This window comes from Tamandua tetradactyla, chromosome 21, assembly GCF_023851605.1.
Source record: "Tamandua tetradactyla isolate mTamTet1 chromosome 21, mTamTet1.pri, whole genome shotgun sequence".
Lineage (NCBI taxonomy): Eukaryota > Metazoa > Chordata > Mammalia > Pilosa > Myrmecophagidae > Tamandua > Tamandua tetradactyla.
In genome coordinates, this window is record NC_135347.1 from 17,098,314 (window position 1) to 17,124,322 (window position 26,009).

Genomic DNA, 26,009 nt, shown 5'->3' on the forward strand with positions numbered 1-26,009 from the left:
TTCCAACACCTTCTTTGCAGAAAATTGAAAACCAATCAAGTTTATTTGGAAGGGTAAGGCTCTTACCTAAATAGCCTAAAACCATCTTGAAAAAGAAGAGTGAAGTTGGAGAACTCACACTTCCTGATGTTAAAACATATTACAAAGCTACAGTAATCCAAACACCATTGTACTGGCACAAGGATAAATATACAGGTCAGTGGAAATGAACTGAGAGTTCAGAAATAGACACTGTTGTGGTCAACTGATTTTTGACTAGGCTGTCAAGTCCACTCAACTAGGAAAGAACAGTCTCTTCAACAAATGGTACTGGGAGAACTGGATACTCACATGTAAAAGAATAAAAGGTAGACTTCCTACCTTATATTATATACAAAAATCAACTCAAAATGAGTTAAAGACCTAAATATAAGAACCCAAGCTATAAAACTCCTAGAAGAAATTGTAGAGAAGCATCTTCGGGACTTTGTATTAGGCCATAGTTTCTTATACTTTTACACCCAAACACATGCTATAAAAAAATAAATAAATAAATGGGATCTCAACAAAATTTAAAACTTTTGCCCATCAAAGGCCTTTATCATGAGAGTAACAAGACAACCTATTCAACAAGAGGAAATATTTGGACACCACATATCCAATAACAGTTTAGTATCCAGAATATATAAAGAAACCCTACAACTCAACAAGTAAAAGACAAACAACTCATTTAAAAAATGGGCAAAAGGCTTGAATAACATTTCTCCAAAGAGGGTATACAAATGGCCAATAAGCACATGAAAAGTAGTTCAGCATCATTAGCTATTAGGGAAGCACAAATCAAAACCATAATGATACCATGTCATATCAACTAGAATGACTACTATTAAAAAGAACAGAAAATAACAAGTATTGGGGAGGATATGGAGAAAGAGGAATACTTGTTGACTGGTGGGGATTTAAGATGATACAGTCACTGTGAGAGACAATTTGGTAGTTCCTCAGAAATTTAAGTATAGAATACCTTACTACTGGGAAATTTCACTTCTAGATACATACCCAGAACTGAAAGCAGGGACTTGAATCGTAATTCACACACCAATGTTTATAGTGGCATTATTCACAATTGCCACGAGATGGAAGCAACCCAGGTGTCCATCAACCAATGAATGAATAAAGGAGAATTTATTCCTTCTTTAGAATTCCAGCCAATCCTAAAGAACATCTCGGGCAATTTATAAGATTCCACAAGGGTTCCAGGCACTAGAGTAACTTGTCAGAAACCTACAATCTCCAGACAAGTCCTGAAACTGAGCCCAGCCTCTCCAGAACATCAGATAGTTCCATCTTCCTACCCCATATTAATGACAGACCCTTCCAATATAAAAAATTTAGAATTGCCATAGCCCAAACAACCCCAATGAGAGGTATGGAAAGATCAAAGGTGATGGTGGAATTATACACAGAAGATAAGACTTAACAAATGAGTATGAATGCTGAATCATTAAACTGGTAGCTCTTTTAGTCTCCAGTATTTTAGAGCAGCTAAAAGTAAAAACCTAAAACTGTGAAATCGTAACCCATGTCCAAGTCTGAAATATGTTCTACAAGTAATTGTGGTGCTGTGTTTGGAAATTTATAGCTTATATATATATATATATATATATATGTTACTGTTCACAAAACAAAGAAGGAAAAAAGTTGACTGTGATGATAAAAAAGTATTTAAGCCCTCTAGCCTCCTATATTCTAGAGTAGCTGGAAGGAAAAATATGAGAGGATCATATGGAAGCCCATGAAATTTCTGGGATCTATCCTGTAACCACTTTTTGAAGAGTGCTTTGAAAACTATTGCTATTTAATTTTATTTCTTTGCTTTGTATATATGCTATACTATATAATCACTAAATTTCAGGCAAGAGAAAAAAATAAAGAAAATGTTGAATATAATTACAATGAAATATTACCAGTCATAAAAAGGAATGAAGTTCTGATACATGTGACAATATGGATGAACCCTGAAGACATCATGTTGAATGAAATAAGCCAGATGCAAAAGGACAAATGTATGACCTCAATGATATGTACTGATTAGAATAAGCAAATTCACAGAGTTGGAATCTGGAATATAGGTTATCAGGGTCCAGGTTGGGAGTAGGGAATGGAGAGTTAATGCTTGATTTGTACAGAGATTCTATTTGGGGTAAAACTGAAGCTTTGGTAATGGATGGTAGGGATGGTAGCACAACAATGTGAATGTAATTAGCACAAAATTTTATATATGAATGTGATTGAAAGGGGAAATTTTAGGTTGCATATGTAACCAGAATAAAAATTTAAAAACACCATGGGACTAAGCAACACAAACTGTAAGCCCTACTGCAAACAATGGACTATAGTTAATAGTATAATTATAAAAATGTTCTTTAATGAATTGCAACAAATGTACCAAATGTACCACACTAATGCAAGGTGTTAATAATAGGATGATAAAAGGGCACTCTGTATTTTATTATGACTTTTCTATAAACTTCCAGCTTCTATAAATACATACATACATATTTTTTTTCTACCCGTCTCCTTCAAGAAGTGGAGCTTAATTTACCTCTTCTTATTGGGCTGAGTCATTTCTAACAAAAAGTATGGTGGTAGTGATGGTGTACGAATTCTGGGACTAGGTCATAAACAGTAAGTACTACAGCTTCTTACTCTTTCTTTGGGATCACTGTGGTAAGGCAGTTACCATGTCATGAATACCCTCAAGTAGCCCCAGTTCCTCATAGCAAGGATCTGAGGCCTCTTGCCAGCCAGCAACAAACTGAAGCAATGTGAATGAGTCATTCCGGAAGGCTCCAGTCCAGTCGAGCCTTCAAATGGCTGACATCTTGACTGGAACCTCAAGAGGGATCTTGGTCATATCACCCAATTAAGATGCTCCTGAATTTCTGCCCCACAGAAACTCTGAAATAAAAACTGTTTTGTTGTTTAACCCATTAAATTTTGGAGTAATTTGTTATGTAGTGATACTTAACTAATAGTCTATAAGAACCCATGTACAAGAATGTATATTATAATGCTGCTGTTTGTGGGAAAAAGGATTTGGAAAAATCTAGGGCCTTCACTAGAGGAATAGCAGATAGTATAGATCTACACTATACAGCAGTTAGAACCACAATCTAGATGCACATAGAGTAAAATGGATAGCGTTGATTTAAAAAATGTTCAAGTATTATGTACATTTAAAACATTAACATACAAAAGCATGCTAAACATTTCATAAGAATTCTTGAATATTTAAAAACATATTTGAATAAGTACCTAGAAGAGGGCTGGGAGTAGGGTTTGGGAACAAAGAGGAGAAGGGCCTTTCATGGACTTAAGATAACATGACTGATACAAAATAATTTTTGAGAACAAATCTATTACAAAATATGAGATGTCTGCCACTTGTACCAAAACAAGAGGCGGTATACCTTTCCTTCTAAAGGTTAACCATATAGAGATCAAGAACCATAGACTGACTATTAGAACCAGAAGATCTAGAAATCACTTAATCTAATCTCATTTTACATCCAGGACCCTTCACACTTCAAAAGAAATTTACTTTTCAGAATTATCTGTCATTCCAAGCAGATTTTATGACAAGTCATACTCTTTCAAAGAACAAACCATCACATTTCTCTAAATCAGAAGACATTTTAGCTTATATAAACCTTCAAAGATCCTAGGAAGAACAGAAGCAGCCAGTGCTTAACTTCCAGTAAAATTTCATAGTTCTGATATGAGTTTCTTACATGTTAGTTACATGTCCTATTTGACTCTCTAACACCTATTATATCTGTAATTTAGTAGGTACTCAAACATGTAGAGGATGTACATTTATTTCCTCAAGTGTTACTCATCTTTTCTGAATTATAATGCCTTACCCCCATCTTATGTGTTGGATTAAGTTTCACTCAGACTATAAGACAAAGAAAAAATGGGGTGGGGGGGACTAAAATTTTAAGATGTTACTTAAAAATATAAAAGATCGCTAAAATTAGTAACCATACAAAATAGAGAAAATGGTAAAATAAAAATCTACAGTGCAATGAATTGAAATGAAAAACAATAATAAAAATCTTTGATTCTGTTCATAAAGCATACTTATGAATATTTAACTTTTGAATTCCTTAATCATTCAATTCTGACCATATCAATTAACACTAGTTTTAAAGACTGCTAGAGGCCAAAAGTCAGTCGTATATTAGACGTTTCATAGTATATGAGGAATGAAATAAACTTTTCTTATTTTAGTTCTTTCTTTAATACAGAAAAATATCTCCATCTAGTACAGTTCTATTTAGAAGTATTCAAGCGATTAATAAAACGTTTATGAATGTCAATATGAAAACTGCTGCCTCTCCACTCTTTTGGCTATCAGGTGCTTTATAAAACATTCTTATATTTTAGTTAAAAACCCACAACTAAATTAATATTTCCTTTTCATTTAATGAATGATTTATCAGTACTTTACATTGCGTTTTATATTATTTATCATTTACTATTTTGTATGTTTCCATATCTCTCAAAGCAAAAGCTTTACCACATTATTTCGCATGCAACAAGAGGCATTATAAAATAGTTTTTTTAATAGGGTTGGAGTTAGAAGAGTTCTTTTCATCCTTATACAATATATGACATTGAATAATGTCACAATACCTGATTAGGGGTACTCTCACATTTAAAATGGAAATAATTCTATATTGAGCTGTTTAAATAGCAAAATAAGAAAAGAATTTTATAAACTCTCAAGGACTATACTATTTGGGGTTCAAAGAACTGAATGATACTAGGTGTTAAACTTCATTTGGGATTTCTTTACTTCAAGCTACAATTCCCATCAGATTTTAATAAGAGACCCTAAGAATGATTAAATAATTTTTAATAAAAATTAAATAATCTTTAAGCAGAAATATTTTTAAAACAAAATTGTTTCAATTTATCAATAAAAATGAATCTTATCTATTCAAGTCTAATTATTTATCTTGAAAAATTACTGAAACAAGATTGTAAGTTCTTGCAACATTTTCTATGACATAAACAATTAGTTAGGAGAAACTGTCACTGATCATAGAGTTTACAAAGCCATTGCCGTACCTGTTTCAGAGAGTGGGGAGGTGTGTCTGGTGGCTACTATAAATATGCATAAGGAGAAGGCATTTATATCAATCTGAAAAGGTACATTTTAGACAGTTAAGGCAAAAAAATAAGTCCAATGAAAAATGCTTTATATGAAGAGTATATCTTATGAGTATTCACTAAATAGAAATACATCTGCAAGAAAAGCCATGGAGGCTTTAATTGAAAGTATTTGCCTCTAGACTTTATGAAATGATATCTAAGGTGACCAAAGAGTAATATTAAAATACTTAATATAGATCTTAATTTAGGCTTGTGAAAAATTTATCAGCATAATTTTTCACAAAGTGATTTACAATATAAAGTGACAGACTCTTGAATGACCTAATTAATGGCATAAAAGCCACACTAACAAAGGAAAAGATCCACCACTTCATATATAATTTATTACTATTTCCTATAGGGTTTATGTGAAATGAAAGAATTTGATCATCTCTTTTGTAGAATCAAAGGGTTGAATACACCCCACTTTCAAAAAATTCATACCTTCATACTTGTCTACTTTAAAATGCTAATTTATTTCTCCTATTCAGGCAGCTATTATAAATCAGAACTTCTAAATGACTTCTATGGCACCGCTGCAAGGTTTCTTATTGCTCTGCAGTTGTCTTTTCAGCCTAACAGAGGGAGAAAAGCACTACTGCAGTCATCCGCAAAAAGCCACTACCACTGCGTCTTGTAGCTAACAAAGACATTGATATCTTTTCGTCATCCTATTCACAGGGCTTGGATGTTTTGTAAAAAGCAGGCATATTATAGGTAACTAAAATTTCACCAATCAACCAAAAATACCAAACAAGTTCTGCAGTACCTGCTACCTTCTTTTCCTCTCTCCTCGGTAGCCCTTCTTTCCACTAGATTCACACCAGGCATCAGCAGCAGCTTTGTATCCTCTCCCTTTAGGCTACCACTGCATGAGTCCTTGTGGCCGGGGAGGAAAAGAAGCCTTTCAATGGGCAAAGGCTTTTGCTCCTCACCATGAATACGCTCCATTCTTTGTTGTCCTCTACCCGTTTCCTTAGATACTGTTATTCCACTCTACTCTGTCAACAGGCATTATAAAAACAAAACCCCCCTCTGGCTTCAAAAACAGCTTTTTCTCACAACAGACTCCCCTTAACACTCTTACCCTCCCCCCTTCTTCCTCTCCTGTCAAAAACCCTGGGTTAGAAGTAAAGGAAATCCATCTCCTGTGCTGCAGTGGGGGGAGGCGGGGTGAAGGGGGGGAACGCCCCTGCTTCCTCGCTTGGCATGTGGCAGCGGACCCTGTGCCAAGGAAAGGCCACCGGTTTCAGACGACGGGAGGAAAAATCGCATCCCCCTATCCCTTTGCAGCAAGCCTGGCCATCGTGGCTCCCACACCTACCCCATTTCCGAACCCGGCAGCACCTCCATTCCGTCTCCTGTGACACCCGGGCAGGCTGCGCCAATACAGCCACATGTCGGTCACGTGTGCCCGCGCCCAGCCAATCGGCAGGTCCCCAATGGGAACTGGGAGCGCCCTGGTCTGCATCCAGCGGATTACACAGCTGCTTCACACTCTGCTTCTAGACCCGCAGCACCCCGCAGCAGGGAACCGGGCCCCGCCCCTCCGCAGAGCCCACAGGAGCCGTAGTCCGGCAAAAAGCACTCGCGGGTACACTCTTACCGTCCCTATCCTGGCGACCCATGGAAGCTAAAGGATGGCTGAAATGCATTACAGGATGGGGTGGGGGAGGTCCACAGGGTAGAAAGATCAGCAAGAGATGCTGGAGGTGGCTGGGGAGTAATAATTACATCTTACTCGCTAAAAATTAACATGTTTAACAGAACAGAGAAACAGAATTCCATTATATGTATTACAATGAACAATTTCACTTTACAAATCATTGACTTGTTAGGTAAATCACTAGAATTATGTTTGAATTAAAAATATAGTTCCCAGAAAAGCTATGATGGCAACAAAGTATAGTGGTTGAGATCAGAACCCTGAAGTCACATGGCCTGGGTTGAATTTTTGCTCCTGCCACTCACTAGCTGTGCCGGCTTAGTCATTTAAACTCTCAGTGTTTCAATTATGTCCTCTGTAAAATGTATTTTCTCAGGATGACTTGGTTTTATAAAAGGTTTTTAAGCTCCTTTTGCTGAAAGTTCATGATTCATTGCACAAGATTTTTTCATATATAGAGTCATTTAAAAAAAACTTTTTGACAAACTGAGAATAGATAAATTTTGCATGGGGCCTGAAATTGTTGAAAAGAAAAAGTATCCTTCAAAAAAATTCCTAAGAATAACTGTTTAGTACTCCAAGACACAATTTTAAGTCTATTACCCTTGACTCAGACCATGATTCAAGCTATTATTTAGCAAATCCATTTATAGCTAAAATATTTGTCCAAATGATTTCAGCATGAATTGTAGAATTCAAATAAAGTGAATTCAAATATAGTGATTCAAGTAAAAATATAAAGAAAGCTATGACTATCACATGTTCATTAATCACTATGCTTCAAATGCAAAAGCAAGCTAGTCCAAAATCTTCACGTTTTACTGTTGTTCATTGATTTAGGAAGACTTTCAAACTCATTTCCTCATGGGTTCTATAATAGTTTGATTTGAATTTTATTTTTAAACTGTATTCAGCTACTTTTAAAACTGCAATTAAAAACATACAATCAAAATATATTAGCCAAATTAGAACACAATGGAGATCACTGAAGAACTAATTTACGCTATCAGACTGTATATATATGAGAATAAGGCTCCTGACATTCCTATTAAATTGAAAATGTTATCATTTTTACTATTTACATATCCATATGCATTAAAAAACATTCTCATCAAAATGAAACATATTCTCATCAAAATGAAATACACGAAGAAATTAGTAAATTAAGGCTCTGATGAGATTGCAACTGACCCCTGATTTCAAGTATCAGTGTTCATTATGACCAGCTTCATTATTTTTAGTAAATGACTTCATAATTAAATGTTATAAATATGAGCACATTATTCAACTTCACAAAAAATTTTCTAAACTTTTGACCAAATAGAATTAACAGGATTGTTTTAAAAAATAAACTGTCATATTTTTTATTTTTTAATTAGAGCAACTGTAGTGTAACCTAGAAATCAGGATTTCAGGGATTTTTTTTTTTTTGTCGCACGGGCAGATGCCAGGAATCTAACCTGGGTCTCTGGCATGGCAGGCAAGAACTCTGCCACTGAGCAACCATGGCCCGCCCTTAAGGGATGATTTTGATTGCTGAATCATTCATTATACAGATATTCCTTTTTACTTTCTGGTATACTGGTACAGAGAGAGGGAAATACTTGAAACCTCTCTTTTGTAATCCAGCTGCCTTGATCTCTGATAATGATTATACAGCCCTTATCATCTGCCTCTGGTTGTGAAATCCTTCTGATTAAAAACATAAATAAAACCCCAGAAAACCAGGAGAAAAAAAAAGAATTGTATTTTGTAGGATGTTGGCTTGAAGATTGATTTTAAGATCTTTTTTGGTAATTTAAATATATAAAGTATGCAGGAAGCATTTTTATACTTAGGTGTTTGATCCACTTGAAGTTAATTTTTGTGTAGGGTGTAAGATAGGGTCCTCTTTCATTCTTTTCGCTATTGATATCTAGGTTCTTCCATGCCCAGTTATTGAAAAGACTATTTTGTCCCAGTTCAGAGGATTTGGAGGCCTTGTCAAAAATCAATTGACCATAGATTTGGTGGTCTATTTCTGCACTCTTGATTTGATCCCATTGATCAATGCTTCTATATTTGTGCCAGTATCATGCTGTTTTGACCACTGTGGTTTTATAATAGGTTTTACAGTCAGGGAGTATTAATCCAAGCACTTCATTCTTCTTTTTTTCGAATGCTTTTAGCTATTCGGGGTCTCTTTCCCTTCCAGATGAATTTGGTAATTAGTTTTTCCAAAACTTCAAAGTAGGTTGTTGGAATTTTGATTGGTACTGTGTTGAATCTGTATATCAACTTGGGGAGAATTGACATCTTAACTATATTTAGCCTTCCTATCCACGAGCAGGTAATGTGTTTCCACCTATATAGATCTCCTTTGATTTCTTTTAGCAATGTTATGTAGTTTTCTGGGTACAAGTCCTTCACGTCCCTTGTTAAGTTCATTCCTAAGTACTTGATTCTTTCAGTTACTATTTTGAATGGAATTTTTTCAACTGATTCCTCAGCTAGCTCACAGTTTTTGTATAGAAATGTTACTGATTTTTGTACATTAATTTTATATCCTGCCACCTTGCTGAATTTGTTTACTAGCTCAAGTAGCTTTGCTGTCGATTTCTCAAGATCTTCCAAGTATAGTATCATATCATCTGCAAATAATGAGAGTTTTACTTCTTCCTTTCCAATTTAGATGCCTTTTATTTCTTTGTCCTGCCTGATTGCTCTAGTTAGAACTTCTAGCACAATGTTGAATAATAGTGGTGACAGTGGGGGTCCTTGTCTTGTTTTTGATCTTAGGGGGAAAGCTTTCCATCTCTCTCCATTAAGTATGATGCTGGCTATCGGTTTTTCATATAGTCCCTTTATCGTATTGAGATAGTTACCTTTGATTCCTATGTTTTGGAGTGTTTTTATCAGAAAAGGATGCTAAATTTTGTGGAATGCTTTTTCAGCATCATTTGAGATGATCATATGATTTTTCCCTTTTGACTTGTTAATGTGCTGTATTACATTAATTGACTTTCTTGTGTTGAACCATCCTTCCATTCCTGGTATAAACCCCACACGATCATGGTGTATAATTCTTTTAATGTGTTGTTGGATTCAGTTTGCTAATATTTTAGGGAGAACTTTTGCATCTATGTTCATTAGGGAGATTGGCCTGTAGTTTTCCTTTCTTATAGTATCTTTACCCAGTTTTGGTATTAAAATGATAATAGGGACTTCCGGAGAAGATGGCGGCTTAGTAAGACGCACAGGTCTTAGTTTCTCCTCCAGAACAGCTACTAGGGGAGTAGAAACAATACAGAACAGCTCCCGGAGCCACGACAGAGATCAAGAAGACAGCGTACCCCATTCTGGAACGGCTGACTGGCTGGGAGAATCCGCTCCGGTGAGATTGCCGAGGGGCGTAGGCTTCCCCGGGCCGGGGCGGCAGGGGGCCGGAGTCCCTCCCTCTCTCCTTCCCGGGCCGGCTGGGAGAATTGAACAGGCGGTCCCCTCAAGCCGCGGCGGCTGGTGCCGCCCCACGCGCAGCCCCCAGGACCAGCTGAGAGAATAGGATCGGAGATCCCCAGGCCGTGGAGAATGGTGACCGGGGTCCCTTCCAAACACGTGGCTTCCCAGTGCGGCAGGGAACGGTGCACTCCCCCGGGCCACGGCGGCTGGCGTCCTCCCGCCACGCTTGGCGCTCCGGGCTGGCTAGGAGATTCGGACGGGCACTCTCTCGGGCTGCGGCGGCAGGCGACCCTCCCCGCGTTTGGATCCCCGGGCCGGCTGGGAGATTCGGATTGGCACTCTTCCAAGCTGCTTCAGCTGGCGAACCTCCCCCACGGCGAGAGTTTTCCAAAGTTAAAGGACCCACAGCACCTTTTACTGGTGGAACCCGCAGACAAACGAGTGCCACGAGCACCACCTACTGGGCAGGATAAGAAAAACAGAAGCCAGAGATTTCACAGAAAAATCTTTCAACCTGTTGGGTCCAACACCCAGGGAACTCTGACTAAATGCCCAGATGCCAGCAGAAGATAACGGATCACGCTCAGAAAATTGAAAATATGGCCCAGTCAAAGGAAGAAACCAACAGTTCAAATGAGATACAGGAACTGAGACAACTAATGCTGAATATACGAACAGAAATGGAAAACCTCTTCAAAAACGAAATCGATAAATTGAGGGAGGACATGAAGAAGACATGGGCTGAACAAAAAGAAGAAATGGAAAAACTGAAAAAACAAATCACAGAACTTATGGAAGTGAAGGACAAAGTAGAAAAGATGGAAAAAACAATGGATACCTACAATGATAGATTTAAAGAGAGAGAAGATAGAATTAGTGATTTGGAGGATGGAACATCTGAATTCCAAAAAGAAACAGAAACTATAGGGAAAAGAATGGAAAAATTTGAACAGGGGATCAGGGAACTGAAGGACAATATGAAGCGCACAAATATACGTGTTGTGGGTGTCCCAGAAGGAGAGGAGAAGGGAAAAGGAGGAGAAAAACTAATGGAAGAAATTATCACTGAAAATTTCCCAACTCTTATGAAAGACCTAAAATTACAGATCCAAGAAGTGCAGTGCACCTCAAAGAGAATAGACCCAAATAGGCGTTCTCCAAGACACTTACTAGTTAGAATGTCAGAGGTCAAAGAGAAAGAGAAGATCTTGAAAGCAGCAAGAGAAAAACAATCCATCACATACAAGGGAAACCCAATAAGACTATGTGTAGATTTCTCAGCAGAAACGATGGAAGCTAGAAGACAGTGGGATGATATATTTAAATTACTAAAAGAGAAAAACTGCCAACCAAGACTTCTATATCCAGCAAAATTCTCCTTCAAAAATGAGGGAGAAATTAAAACATCCTCAGACAAAAAGTCACTGAGAGAATTTGTGACCAAGAGACCAGCTCTGCAAGAAATACTAAAGGGAGCACTAGAGTCAGATATGAAAAGACAGAAGAGAGAGGTATGGAGAAGAGTGTAGAAAGAAGGAAAATCAGATATGATGTACATAATACAAAAGGCAAAATGGTAGAGGAAAATATTATCCAAACGGCAATAACACTAAATGTCACTGGACTGAATTCCCCAATCAAAAGACATAGACTGGCAGAATGGATTGAAAAACAGGATCCTTCTATATGCTGTTTACAGGAAACACATCTTAGACCCAAAGATAAACATAGGTTGAAAGTGAAAGGATGGGAAAAGATATTTCATGCAAATAACAACCAGAAAAGAACAGGAGTAGCTATACCAATATCCAACAAATTAGACTTCAAATGTAAAACAGTTAAAGGAGACAAAGAAGGACACTATATACTAATAAAAGGAACAATTAAACAAGAAGACATAACAATCATAAATATTTATGCACCAAACCGGAATGCCCCTAAATACGTGAGGAATACACTGCAAACAGTGAAAAGGGAAATAGACACATATACCATAATAGTTGGAGACTTCAATTCACCACTCTCATCAATGGACAGAACATCTAGACAGAGGATCAATAAAGAAATAGAGAATCTGAATATTACTATAAATGAGCTAGACTTAACAGACATTTATAGGACATTACATCCCACAACAGCAGGATACACCTTTTTCTCAAGTGCTCATGGATCATTCTCAAAGACAGACCATATGGTGGGTCACAAAGCAAGTCTTAACAAATTTAAAAAGATTGAAATCATACACAACACTTTCTCGGATCATAAAGAAATGAAGTTGGAAATCAATAATAGGCGGAGTGCCAGAAAACTCACAAATACGTGGAGGCTCAACAACACACTCTTAAACAACAAGTGGGTCAAAGAAGAAATTGAAAGAGAAATTAGTAAATACCTCGAGGCGAATGAAAACAAAAACACAACATATCAAAACTTATGGGATGCAGCAAAGGCAGTGCTAAGAGGGAAATTTATTGCCCTAAATGCCTATATCAGAAAAGAAGAACAGGCAAAAATGCACGAATTAACTGTCCACTTGGAAGAACTGGAGAAAGAACAGCAAACTAATCCCAAAGCAAGCAAAAGGAAAGAAATAACAAAGATTAGAGCAGAAATAAATGAAATTGAAAACATGAAAACAATAGAGAAAATCAATAAGACCAGAAGTTGGTTCTATGAAAAAATCAATAAGATTGATGGGCCCTTAGCAAGATTGACAAAAAGAAGAAGAGAGAGGATGCAAATAAATAAGATCAGAAATGGAAGAGGAGACATAACTACTGACCTCACAGAAATAAAGGAGGTAATAACAGGATACTATGAACAACTTTACGCTAATAAATACAACAATTTAGATGAAATGGATGGGTTCCTGGAAAGACAGGAACAGCCAACTCTGACTCAAGAAGAAATAGATGACCTCAACAAACCAATCACAAGTAAAGAAACTGAATCAGTCATTCAAAAGCTTCCTAAAAAGAAAGTCCAGGACCAGACGGCTTCACATCTGAATTCTATCAAACATTCCAGAAAGAATTAGTACCAACTCTCCTCAAACTCTTCAAAAAAATCAAAGTGGAGGGAAAACTACCTAATTCATTCTATGAAGCCAACATCACCCTCATACCAAAACCAGGCAAAGATATTACAAAAAAAGAAAACTACAGACCAATCTCTCTAATGAATATAGATGCAAAAGTCCTCAATAAAATTCTAGCAAATCGTATCCAACAACACATTAAAAGAGTTATACATCATGACCAAGTAGGATTCATCCCAGGTATGCAAGGATGGTTCAACATAAGAAAATCAATTAATGTAATACACCATATCAACAAATAAAAGCAGAAAAATCACATGATCATCTCAATTGATGCAGAGAAGGCATTTGACAAGATTCAACATCCTTTCCTGTTGAAAACACTTCAAAAGATAGGAATACAAGGGAACTTCCTTAAAATGATAGAGGGAATATATGAAAAACCCACAGCTAATATCATCCTCAATGGGGAAAAATTGAAAACTTTCCCCCTAAGATCAGGAACAAGACAAGGATGTCCATTATCACCACTATTATTCAACATTGTGTTGGAGGTTCTAGCCAGAGTAATTAGACAAGAAAAAGAAACACAAGGCATCAAAATTGGAAAGGAAGAAGTAAAACTATCACTGTTTAAAGACGATATGATACTATACGTCGAAAACCCAGAAAAATCCACAACAAAACTATTAGAACTAATAAATGAGTACAGCAAAGTAGCAGGTTACAAGATCAACATTCAAAAATCTGTAGCATTTCTATACATTAGTAATGAACAACCTGAGGGGGAAATCAAGAAACAAATTCCATTTACAATTGCAACTAAAAGAATAAAATACCTAGAAATAGATTTAACTAAAGAGACAAAAAACCTATATAAAGAAAACTACAAAAAACTGTTAAAAGAAATCACAGAAGACCTAAATAGATGGAAGGGCATACCGTGTTCATGGATTGGAAGACTAAATATAATTAAGATGTCAATCCTACCTAAACTGATCTACAGATTCAATGCAATACCAATCAAAATCCCAACAATTTATTTTTCAGAAATAGAAAAACCAATAAGCAAATTTATCTGGAAGGGCAGGTTGCCCCGAATTGCTAAAAACATCTTGAGGAAAAAAAACGAAGCTGGAGGTCTCACGCTGCCTGACTTTAAGGCATATTATGAAGCCACAGTGGTCAAAACAGCATGGTATTGGCATAAAGATAGATATATCGACCAATGGAATCGAATAGAGTGCTCAGATACAGACCCTCTCATCTATGGACATTTGATCTTTGATAAGGCAGTCAAGCCAACTCACCTGGGACAGAACAGTCTCTTCAATAAATGGTGCCTAGAGAACTGGATATCCATATGCAAAAGAATGAAAGAAGACCCATATCTCACACCCTATACAAAAGTTAACTCAAAATGGATCAAAGATCTAAACATTAGGTCTAAGACCATAAAACAGTTAGAGGAAATTGTAGGGAGATATCTTATGAAACTTACAATTGGAGGCGGTTTTATGGACCTTAAACCTAAAGCAAGAGCACTGAAGAAAGAAAGAAATAAATGGGAGCTCCTCAAAATTAAACACTTTTGTGCATCAAAGAACTTCATCAAGAAAGTAGAAAGACAGCCTACACAATGGGAGACAATATTTGGAAATGACATATCAGATAAAGGTCTAGTATCCAGAATTTATAGAGATTGTTCAACTCAACAACAAAAAGACAGCCAACCCAATTACAAAATGGGAAAAAGACTTGAACAGACACCTATCAGAAGAGGAAATACAAATGGCCAAAAGGCACATGAAGAGATGCTCAATGTCCCTGGTCATTAAAGAAATGCAAATCAAAACCACACTGAGATATCATCTCACACCCACCAGAATGGCCATTATCAACAAAACAGAAAATGAAAAGTGCTGGAGAGGATGCAGAGAAAGAGGCACACTTATATACACTGTTGGTGGGAATGTCAAATGGCGCAACCACTGTGGAAGGCAGTTTGGCGGTTCCTCAAAAAGCTGAATATAGAATTGCCATACGACCCAGCAATACCATTGCTGGGAATATACTCAAAGGACTTAAGGGCAAAGACACAAACGGACATTTGCACACCAATGTTTATAGCAGCGTTATTTACAATTGCAAAGAGATGGAAACAGCCGAAATCTCCATCAACAGAAGAGTGGCTAAACAAACTGTGGTATATACATACAATGGAATATTATGCAGCTTTAAGACAGGATAAACTTATGAAGCATGTAATAACATGGATGGACCTAGAGAACATTATGCTGAGTGAGTGTAGCCAAAAACTAAAGGACAAATACTGTATGATCCCACTAATGTGGACCGACATTCGAGAATAAACTTGGAATATGTCATTGGTAACAGAGTCCAGCAGGAGTTAGAAACAGGGTAAGATAATGGGTAATTGGAGCTGAAGGGATACAGACTGTGCAACAGGACTAGATACAAAAACTCAAAAATGGACAGCACAATAATACCTAATTGTAAAGTAATCATGTTAAAACACTGAATGAAGCTGCATCTGAGCTATAGGTTTTTTTTTTTGTCTGTCTGTCTGTTTGTCTTTTTTTTTCACTATTATTATTTTTATTTTTTTGTCTATATTAACATTCTATACCTTTTTCTGTAGTTTTGCTAGTTCTTTTCCTAAATCGATGCAAATGTACTAAGAAATGATGATCATGCATCTATGTGATGATGTTCAGAATTACTGATTGCATATGTAGAATGGAATGATTTCTAAATGTTGTGTTAATTTCTTTTTTTTCTTTAATTAATAAAAAAATGATAATAGCTTCATAAAATGGGTTAGGTAAAGTTTCTTTTTCCTCAATTTTCTGGAAAAGCTTGAGCCAGATTGATGTTACTTCTTTTGGAACGTTTGATAAAATTCCCCTGTGAAGCCATCTGCCCCTGGGCTTTTCTTTGTAGGAAGATTTTTGATGACTGATTGAATTTCTTTACTTGTGATTGGTTTGTTGAGATCTTCTATTTCTTCCTGAGTCAGTGTAGTTTGTATGTGTCTCCAGGAATTTGTCCATTTCATCCAAGTTGTCTAGTTTGTTGTCATATAGTTGTTTGTAGTATACTCTTATGATTTCTTTTATTTATTCAGGGTCTGTGGTAACACCCACCTTCTTATTTCTGATTTGGTTACTTGTATCCTGTTTCTTTGTCAGTCTTGCTAGTGACCCATCAATTTTACTGATTTTCTCAAAGAATCAACTTTTGGTTCTATTGATTCTATTTTTTTGTTGTTGTTGTTTTCCCATTCATTTATCTATGCTTTAATCTTTGTTATTTCTCTTCTCCTATTTGCTTTGGGGTTAGTTTGCTGTTCTTTCTCAAGCTCCTCCAGGTGTGCTGTTAAGTCCTCAATTTTTGCTCTTTCTTGGTTTTTAATATTCTTGGTATTTAGAGCAATGAATTTCCCTCTCAGCACAGCCTTTGCCACATCTCATAAGTTCGGATAAGTTGTATTCTCATTTTCATTCCTCTCTAGATAGTACTGATTTCTCTAGCAATTTCCTGTTTGACCCACTGGTTGTTTAAGACTTTGTTATTTAATCTCCATATATTTGCAAATGCTCTCATTCTTTGGTGGTTATTGAGATCCAGCTTTATCCCATTGTGATCAGAGAAAGTGCTTTGAATAATTTCAGTGTTTTTAAATTCATAGAGACCTGTTTTGTACCCCAGCATATGATCTATCCTGGAGAATGTCCCATGAGCACTAGAGAAGAATGTGCATCCTTGTGCTTTGGGGTGCAATGACCCCAAATATATGGGGTTAGGTCTAATTATATGTCTGTTAGGTCTAATTTATTTATGATGTTATTTAACGTCTCTATTTCCTTGTCAATCTTCTGTCTGGTTGTTCTATCTATAGAGGAGAATGGTGTATTGATGCCTCCTACTATTACTGTTGAAACATCTATCACTCCCTTCAGTTTTGCCAATGTCTGTCTTATGTACTCTGGAGCTCCTTGATTGGGAGCATAAATATTTATGATCTTCTTGGTGAACTGACCCTTTACTTAGAATATAGTGCCCTTTTTTGTCTCTTTGATGTTTTTACATTTGAAGTCTATTCTGTCCAATATTAGCATAGCTACTCCTGCTTTCTTTTGGCTGCAACTTGCATGGAAAATCTTTCTCAATCTATTTGTATCCTTGTGTCTAAGGTGAGCCTCTTGTAAGCAGCATATAGCTGGATTATGTTTCTTAATCCATTCTGTTAATCTGTATCTTTTAAATGGTAAATTTAGTCCGTTAACATTCAAAGTTATTACTGAAAAGGCATTTGATTCCACCATCTTATCTTTTTTTAATTTTACATGTCAGATCTATATATTCTTTTCCTGCTTTCTCTTTGTATTCTTTAAATTATGTTTAGTGGTACTCTTCAATTCTATGCCGTCCTCCGGATCTTCCTCTCCTGTCTTTTTTTTAGCCAGCACAACACCTTCTAGTATTTTTTTTTTCCACATGGGTAGTAACCAGGAATCGAACCCAGGTCCTCTGGCGTGGCAGGCAAGCATTCTTGCCTGCTGAGCCACCGTGGCCCACCCTCTAGTATTTCTTGTAGTGCCAGTCTCTTGTTGACAAATTCTTTCAGGACTTCTTTGTTTAAGGTTTCTGATATTGTTATGAAATTAATGTATTTTGTATATGGGAAAAACATGTCTTTTTTAGGGGCCAGAGGGTGAAATGTGCTGGTTTGAAAGGAAGTATGCCCCCTAAGAAAAGCCATATTTTAATATAAATCCCATTTCATAATCCCATATACAATATTGTATATTTGAAACTGTAATGAGATCATCTCCCTGGTTGATGTGATTTAGTCAAGAGTGGTTGGTTAAGCTGGATTAGGTGACAACATGTCTCCACCCATTTGAGTGGATCTTGATTAGTTTCTGAAGTCCTATAAAAGCGGAAACATTTTGGAGAATGAGAGACTCAGAGAGAGCAGAGAATGCTGCAGCACCACAAAGCAGAGAGTCCACCAGCCAGCGACCTTTGGAGATAAAGAAGGAAATCGCCTCCCGGGGAGCTTCATGATATAGGCAGCCAGGAGAGAAAGCTAACAGATGACACCGTATTCTCCATGTGCCCTTCCAGCCGAGAGAAAAGCCCTGACTGTGTTTGCCATGTGCCTTCTCACTTGAGAGAGAAACCTTGAACTTCATTGGCCTTCTTGAACCAAGGTATCTTTTCCTGGATGCCTTTGATTGGAGATTTCCATAGACTTGTTTTAATTTGGACATTTTCTCGGCCTTAGAACTGTAAACTAGCAACTCATTAAATTCCCCCTTTTAAATGCCATTCCGTTTCTGGTATATTGCATTCTGGCAGCTGGCAAACTAGAACAGTGGTACTCTTCAATTCTGTGCCCTCCTCCAGATCTCCCTCTCCTGTCTTTTTTTTAGCCAGCAGAACACCTTCTAGTATTTCTTCTTCTTTTTTTGACATGGGCAGGCACCAGGAATCGAACCCGGGTCCTCTGGCGTGGCAGGCAAGAATTGCCTGCTGAGCCACCGTGGCCCACCCTCTAGTATTTCTTGTAGTGCCAGTTTCTTGTTGACAAATTCTTTCAGGACTTCTTTGTCTGTGAAAATTCTGAAGGACAATTTGACTGGGTACAGAATTCCTGGCTGGTACAGAATTCTTGGCCAGAAGTCTTTGTCTTTCAGGAACTTGAATATATCATACCACTGCCTTCTTGCCTCCAGGGTGCTAGTTGAGTAGTCTGAATTCAATCTTACTTGATTTCCCTTCTATGTAACAGATTGTTTTTTTCTTGCCATTTTCAGGATTTTCTGCTTCTCTTCAACGTTTGACAGACTGATTAGTATGTGCCTTGGGGAAGGCCTATTTGGAGGCCTAGTTATTCTGTTTGGAGTTCACTGAGCTTCTTTGATTTGTATATTTATGTCCTTTATGAGGGTTGGGAAGTTTTCCCCCAATATATCCTCAACTACTCTTTCTAGCCCTTTATTCCTCTGTTCTCCTTCTGGGACACTAATGATTATAACATCTGTGCACTTTGTTTTGTTTATCATTTCCCTGAGATACAATTTAATTTTTTCCATCTTTTTTGCCATTGCTGTCTTGAGTCTTTGACGTCAGTTATCCTGTCCTCTATATCTCTTATTCTTTCTTCTGTCTCTTCAAATCTGGTGTTGTGTGCCTCTAGTATGTTTTTTATTTGGTGAACAGTCTTTAACCTCTGTGATATCCACTATCTTTCTATTTATTCTTTCCAATTCCTCTTTGTACTTTTGTACTGTCTTCTTGATCCCCTTTATATCATTTACTATCCCAGTTATTTATTTTCTATTTTTTATTGATCTTTAAATTTTTAAAAAAATACCAAAAAACACCAAACGCAAACATTCGTAACTTTTGATCATTCCCATCTACATATATAATCAGTAATTCACAATATCATCACATAGTTGCATATTCATCACCACGATCATTTCTTGGAACATCTGCATCTATTCAGGAAAAGAAATGAAAAGAAAACAGAAAAAAATTCATACATACCATACCCCCCCACCCATCCCCCTCACCGATCACCAGCATTTCACTCTAAATTTATTTTAACATTTGTTCCCCCTATTATTCATCTTTATTCCATGTGTTTTACTTGTCTCTTGATAGGTAGATAAAAGGAGCATCAGACACAAGGTTTTCACAATCACACAGCCATAGTGTGAAAGCTGTATCATTATACAATCATCTTCAAGAAACATGGCTACTGAAACTCACCTCCACATTTTCAGGCAGTTCCCTTCAACCTCTCCACTATGTCTTGACTAACAAGGTGATATCTATTTAATGCATAAGAATAACCTCCAGGATAACCTCTCAACTCTGTTTGGAATCTCTCAGCCATTGACACTTTATTTTGTCTCATTTCACTCTTCCCCCTTTTGGTTGAGAAGGTTTTCTCAATCCCCTGATGCTGAGTCTCAGCTCATTCCAGGATTTCTGTCCCACATTGCCAGGAAGGTCCACATCCCTGGGAGTCATGTCCCACGTAGACAGGGGGAGGGTGGTAAGTTTGTTTGTTGTGTTGGATGGAGAGAGAGGCCACATCTGAGCAACAAAAGAGGATTTCTTGGGGGTGTCTCTTAGGCCTAATTTTAAGTAGGCTTGACCTATCCTTTGTGGGATTAAGTTTCATATGAACAAACCCCAAGATTGGGGGCTCAGCCTATAGCTTTGATTGTCCACACTGCTTGTGAGAATATCAAGAATTCAGTCTTATCACACTTATTGTATTAAGTAGAGTTGTAGGAATATCTTTGATTAGTTATCCCAAAGTCTTTGTCTCCTCTGGTGTTTTAATTTGGTCATTAGGCAGGGCAATATCTGCCTGCAGTGTGATATGCTTAGTGATCTTCTGCTGTCTTTGTGGCATGTAAATATCTTTTTTTTTTTTTTTTGCATGGGCAGGCACTGGGAAACGAACAAAATATCTTGATTGATTTACTCTGGAAGTTGATTTATTTCAGTAGTCTTAAGGCCTTATGTCTGTGGGATGGTAGTATAGCAGGGAGCAGGGTACGGGATTTGGCATTCAGTGTGGTGATTTGTTTCAGGGCAGGTATAGGAGCAGGTTGGGGATGTTACACTAATGCTTGTGAATATGGGCATCCAGAGGCCAGGAAGGATGTAGCTTTGTGGACACACCAGTCTGGGGGGAGTAACCCTGGTGTGTGCTGGTCTAAGGCATGGGCCCTTTGTGTGCATACACAGAGCTGTGGCAGCAGGTTGGTGTTATGCCTCCATGGATTGGCGGCAGATGTGACCCAGCTGTGCAGGTCAGACTTTCTCAGAGGTGGGAAGTGTGGCTGAGGGCTGTGCGCAAACGTGGTTCTAGGACTGTTGTAAAGTGCAGTTCCCAGAGCTGAATGAAGCGTTTTGAGGCTGGTGCACATGCTTGGGGCTGGGAGCGCCTTAAACTGATGCACAGAGCTCAGGGTGGGCAGGGTGAGGGTGTGTGACACTATGGGCAGGGGGCAGGGGTAGCCTGGGTATGGAGGTTAGTACTCATAGCCTTTACATGCAGGCAACAGCCTGCAGGGAGCAGTGAGGGGGAGGTAGTGCTCAGGAGGGGTGTAGGAGAGGTGGGATGAGCTGCACTTGGGATGGGAGTGTGGGGCAGGTACATGCACTGGGGGCTGGAGGAGTAGGGGTAGCTGAAGCACAGGGAAGGGGAGCAGGTGACGGAGTTTGGCTGCATGGGGTGTGGGATGATTTGCCAGTCATGGGGCTGCGCTGGTGAGGATAGTGCACCCAAGAAATGCAGCATGGCTTACTTCCTAGTCCCCAGGTACTGACTGTGTACTCCCATGGGCTCCATGCCCCCATGCCAGGCTCCAGCTTTCTGCCTCTCAGTTCCTTGGCCTCTGCAATCAGGGCTGCTCTCTGTGGTGCAGTTGGCTCTCCCAGGTCAGTCGCACACCTGAATCACTGCTTCAGTCGCCCTCCTATCCCTTCTTGAACTCTTCCATGCAGCAAGGCAAATCTCAAGCTACTCTATTCAGCCATATTCCCGGAAGTCTGCAGAAAGTGTTTTTGTTAAGGAAAAAAGAGAGTACTTTTTTCTCTAAAGTAAAATTATTGATTGCTGCAGAATGAGAAACAGGAATGTTTAGGACAAAATAGATGGATATAGTAAGTTGGAGAAGTCTTGTTGGAAGTGAATTTTATTGGTTGTGGTTAAGGTTGGCAAAGATTTTATAGCTTTATAAAATTTTTAAGTTTTCTTACCAGATATATCTTCATGCAAAACAAGAATTTGACTTTTGTTCTGTTAAAATGACAATGTTTTCTTGGATTATTTGTTTGCTCTTAGTGAGACGCTATAAAAGGCTTTTAATCATCTGATTAATCTGCCTAGATGACAAAGATTCTATGTCTTATCAGACCAATATACTTATTGATATGTATGTTGACCATCTCCTTCCTTATTGTTTTAGACAATGCTTCCTCACTTTAGAAAAAATTGTCTTTTTACAATCATGTTGACACCTCTATTTACTTTCACACTTTATGTCACCTTGATTAAATAAGGAACAACAACAACAAACCTTGTGACTAACTTTCATTTGTACCAGTTATCCAGTTTTTCAACTTTAGAGTCTTGTAATCACTAAAGACAGTCCCTAACATTTATTAACAAAGGGTCCTGTGTCAGCCCAGAATTAACCCACCCCGAGTCCAAAGTTATCTTGATAACTGAGGCTGGATCTAACCAAAGTGGGCCTTCCTGACATGCGCAGTAGCTTACACTTTAACCTCATTCTGCCATTTTCGCATACATGTTCTTTAAGCAAGTAATCAATCTGTGCATGCTCAATAATTAGATCAACTGTAATTACACCATCTGGGGCCACTGCTCATCATCCTAAACTCTGCCCATCTTTTTCTCTAATAAAATTATCAGAATTACTGCAGTTTGGGGAGACAGATTTTGACCCCACAGGCCAACTGCACCCTTTACTATGTACCTAGTAATAAACTCTTTTTCTCTTTGTAACCCTGGCGTCTTAGGAATTAGTTACTGAGCATTTCAGGCAATAGAATCCATGGCCTTTGTCTGGTAATCAAAGGTTTCCAGAAGCATCAATTAATAGGATTCTTCATATCTTAAATGTTGCATTCCACTTGTTACATAGACATGTTTGACCTAATTTAAGCCTTGAGACTTTGAAAAATGACAAGAAGAATATGAGCAACAATATTAACTGGCATATGAGTCAAATCTGTGCTCCTTTCAGTTGTTTTTACTGATTCTTGTATTGATATTTAGTGCCCTCTCTTTATGGAGACTTCATATATAGTTTAATAGAATAGATTTATTCATGCCTGTAGAGATCAAGGAAAAGTCATTGTATTTAAAATGATAATTATAAGTTAAAAAAACACTTGGTAGTATAAATTTAACTTCTACCAGTCCAAGCTGCCAAATAAAGTACAGATTCATTCAGAAACCTTTCATTCTTCTGATTTACACTACACGATAGCATGATAAAAAAGAAGATAATAAAATGAGTTAGATCTCCAAGGCCAAATTGGATGTGAAAACCAATTCTCCCATCTCTTCTCCATTTTACATGCACTATAGGAAGGAGCTGAAATGTTCTAATGGCAATGGGATTTTTAGTGTTGTACATAGGTCTTATGCAAGATGTATCTGTTTTGAACTAAATGGGAAATATAGCCATAGTTTTCTACAAGCCAGGGTTATCCATGTATTGTGTTACCCCAAAGGGCAAAACTTTCTCAAAGAAGTATTTCTAGCACCAATAGTAGAATCTCAGTTCTTCTTCCTTCTTCCAGTCTCACACCTCTCTAATCAGCAAACATGAAAAGTTTTTTACACCTCTGCTCTTGAACTTTCCATGGCTTTTCACTGCTCAAAGTGGACTTGATTTTTATGGTCTTCCACTGTTGAAAGTTGACTTTAAATAGTTTAGAGTTTAATCATGGAGTATCCTACATGACATGTTACTTAGTCTTCCTACACAGTAAGGCCTCCTACATTTATTAAGTTTCCTACCTCTGCTGCAACAAATTACCACAAATTTAGTGGCATGAAACAATCTAAAGCTCTTGAATTCAGAAGTGTGAAATGGGTTCCCTAGGCTTCTCTTAAATTCAAAGTGAATGTAGAGCTACATTCCTTTCTGCAGCCTCTAAGGAAGAATCTTCTTCCTTGCCCTATCTAGATTCCAGAGACTGACTGATTACATTTCTTGGTTTATGGGTTCACAGCTTCCATCTTCAAAGGCAACAACAGAGTTTGAGTCCTTCTCATTTTGTATCACTCTGACCTTGGTTTCATCATCACATCTCCTTTTCTAACTCTCATTCTTCTGCCTCCCTCTTATACTTTAGTTTTTCATATGTTGTACTCATCTGTTGACAAGGCAGATAAAAGAAGCAACAGACACAAGGTTCCCACAACCACACAGTCACATTGCAAAAGCCACACCATCACACAATCATCTTCAAGAAACATGGCTACTGGAACACAGCTCTACATTTTCAGGCAGTTTCCTCCAGCCTTTCCATTACACCTTAACTAAAAAGGTGATATCTATATAATGTGTAAGAATAACCTCCAGGATAACCTCTCAACTCTGTTTGGAATCTCTCAGTCATTGATACTTTTTGTCTCATTTCGCTCTTCCCCTTTTTGGGTTGAGAAGGTTTTCTCAATCCCTTGATGCTGAGTTCCAGCTCATTCTAGAATTTCTGTCCCACATTGCCAGGAAGGTCCACAATCCTGGGAGTCAGTCATGTTCCATGTAGAGAAGGGGAGGGCAGTGAATTTCTCATGTTGGCTGAGAGAGAAAGGCCACATCTGAGCAACAAGAGAGGTTCTCCTGGGGGTGACTCATAGGCCTAATTTTAAGTAGGCTTAGCCTATCCTTTGTGGGGTTAAGTTATATATGAACAACCCCCAAGACTGGGAGCTCAGCCTATTGCTTTGGTTGTCCTTACTGCTTGTGAAAATATCACGAATTCTCCACTTGAGGAAGCTGAAAGTTCCCCCTTTCTCACCATTCCCCCAAGAGGACTTTGCAAATACTTTTTTATTCACTGTTCAAATCACTCTGGGATTTATCAGGGCATCACTCTGGACAAACTTACAAAATTTCACACCCTGTTCAAGGTTCTGTGTACTTATGGTGTTCAATTAAGTTGTCCACATAAGTTATATTAGGAAATGCACTAGTCAAAATATAAATTTTGTACTAAATAAACATTTTTTGCTTTAGTCTCACATAAGTTAAAGTTTTAAAATATGAATTACCATCTATTTTCAACACCCAGCAGTACTGACATTCTTTTGTTGTTCCTCATGCAAAAACATTTTAAAATTTGTACATTTAGTCATTATCATTATACACTCTAGGCATTCTTAGATTATATCATCTCAGTCTTTAACTTCTATCTTTCCTTCTGGTTTCATTTGTGTCCCCAGGTCTCCTCCGTCTATCATTCTCACATTCAGCTTCATTCAATGTTGTAACATTATTGTATTACAGTTAGGTAGTATTGTGCTATCCAGTTCTGAATTTTTACAATCAGCCCTGTTGCACAATCTGTATCCCTTCAGCTCCAATTACCCAATATCTACCCTATTTCTATCTCCTGATGGTCACTGTTCTTAACAGAAATTCCCCAAGCTCATATTAGTGAGACCATACAGTATTTGTCCTTTTGTTTCTGGTTAATCTCACTCAGCATAATATCCTTAAGGTCCATCCATGTTGTTATATACTTCATAACTTTATTCTGTCTTACAGCTACATAATGTTCCATTGTATGTATATACCACAGCTTGTTTAGCCACTCATCTGTTGATGGCCATTTTGGCTGTTCCCATCTCTTGGGCAACTGTAAATAACGCTGCTATAAACATTGATGTGCTAATGTCCGTTTGTGTCCTTGCCCTCATGTCCTCTGTTGGGACCCTGACTGCTGGCAGGCCTCTGACTGCTGGAAAAGCCATGTCAGAATAACTCTGGAGGCACGGCTCCTTGGTTTCCTGTGAAATGAGGTCCAACCTGTATCCACCTTATCTAGTATGGCCTTACAGTGGGAAAG

General features: G+C 37.8%; 1 protein-coding gene across 22 annotated transcripts in view; it reads right to left on the reverse strand.

Annotated features, from left to right (window-relative positions):
* Nucleotides 1-26,009, reverse strand: part of APC (APC regulator of Wnt signaling pathway) — a 220,943-nt gene that overhangs the window by 146,423 nt on the left and 48,511 nt on the right. The window contains exon 1 of one of the 22 annotated variants that reach the window (XM_077138945.1): nucleotides 6,527-10,489. The exons of 18 other annotated variants lie outside the window; for them this stretch is intronic. In XM_077138945.1, coding sequence (XP_076995060.1) covers nucleotides 6,527-6,673 — 147 coding nt within the window. In that variant the 5' untranslated portion in view covers nucleotides 6,674-10,489. Of the gene's footprint in view, nucleotides 1-5,971; nucleotides 6,507-6,526; nucleotides 10,490-26,009 lie in introns of those variants that run through there. 3 more of the 22 variants (XM_077138948.1, XM_077138951.1, XM_077138957.1) reach the window with 3 other exon arrangements.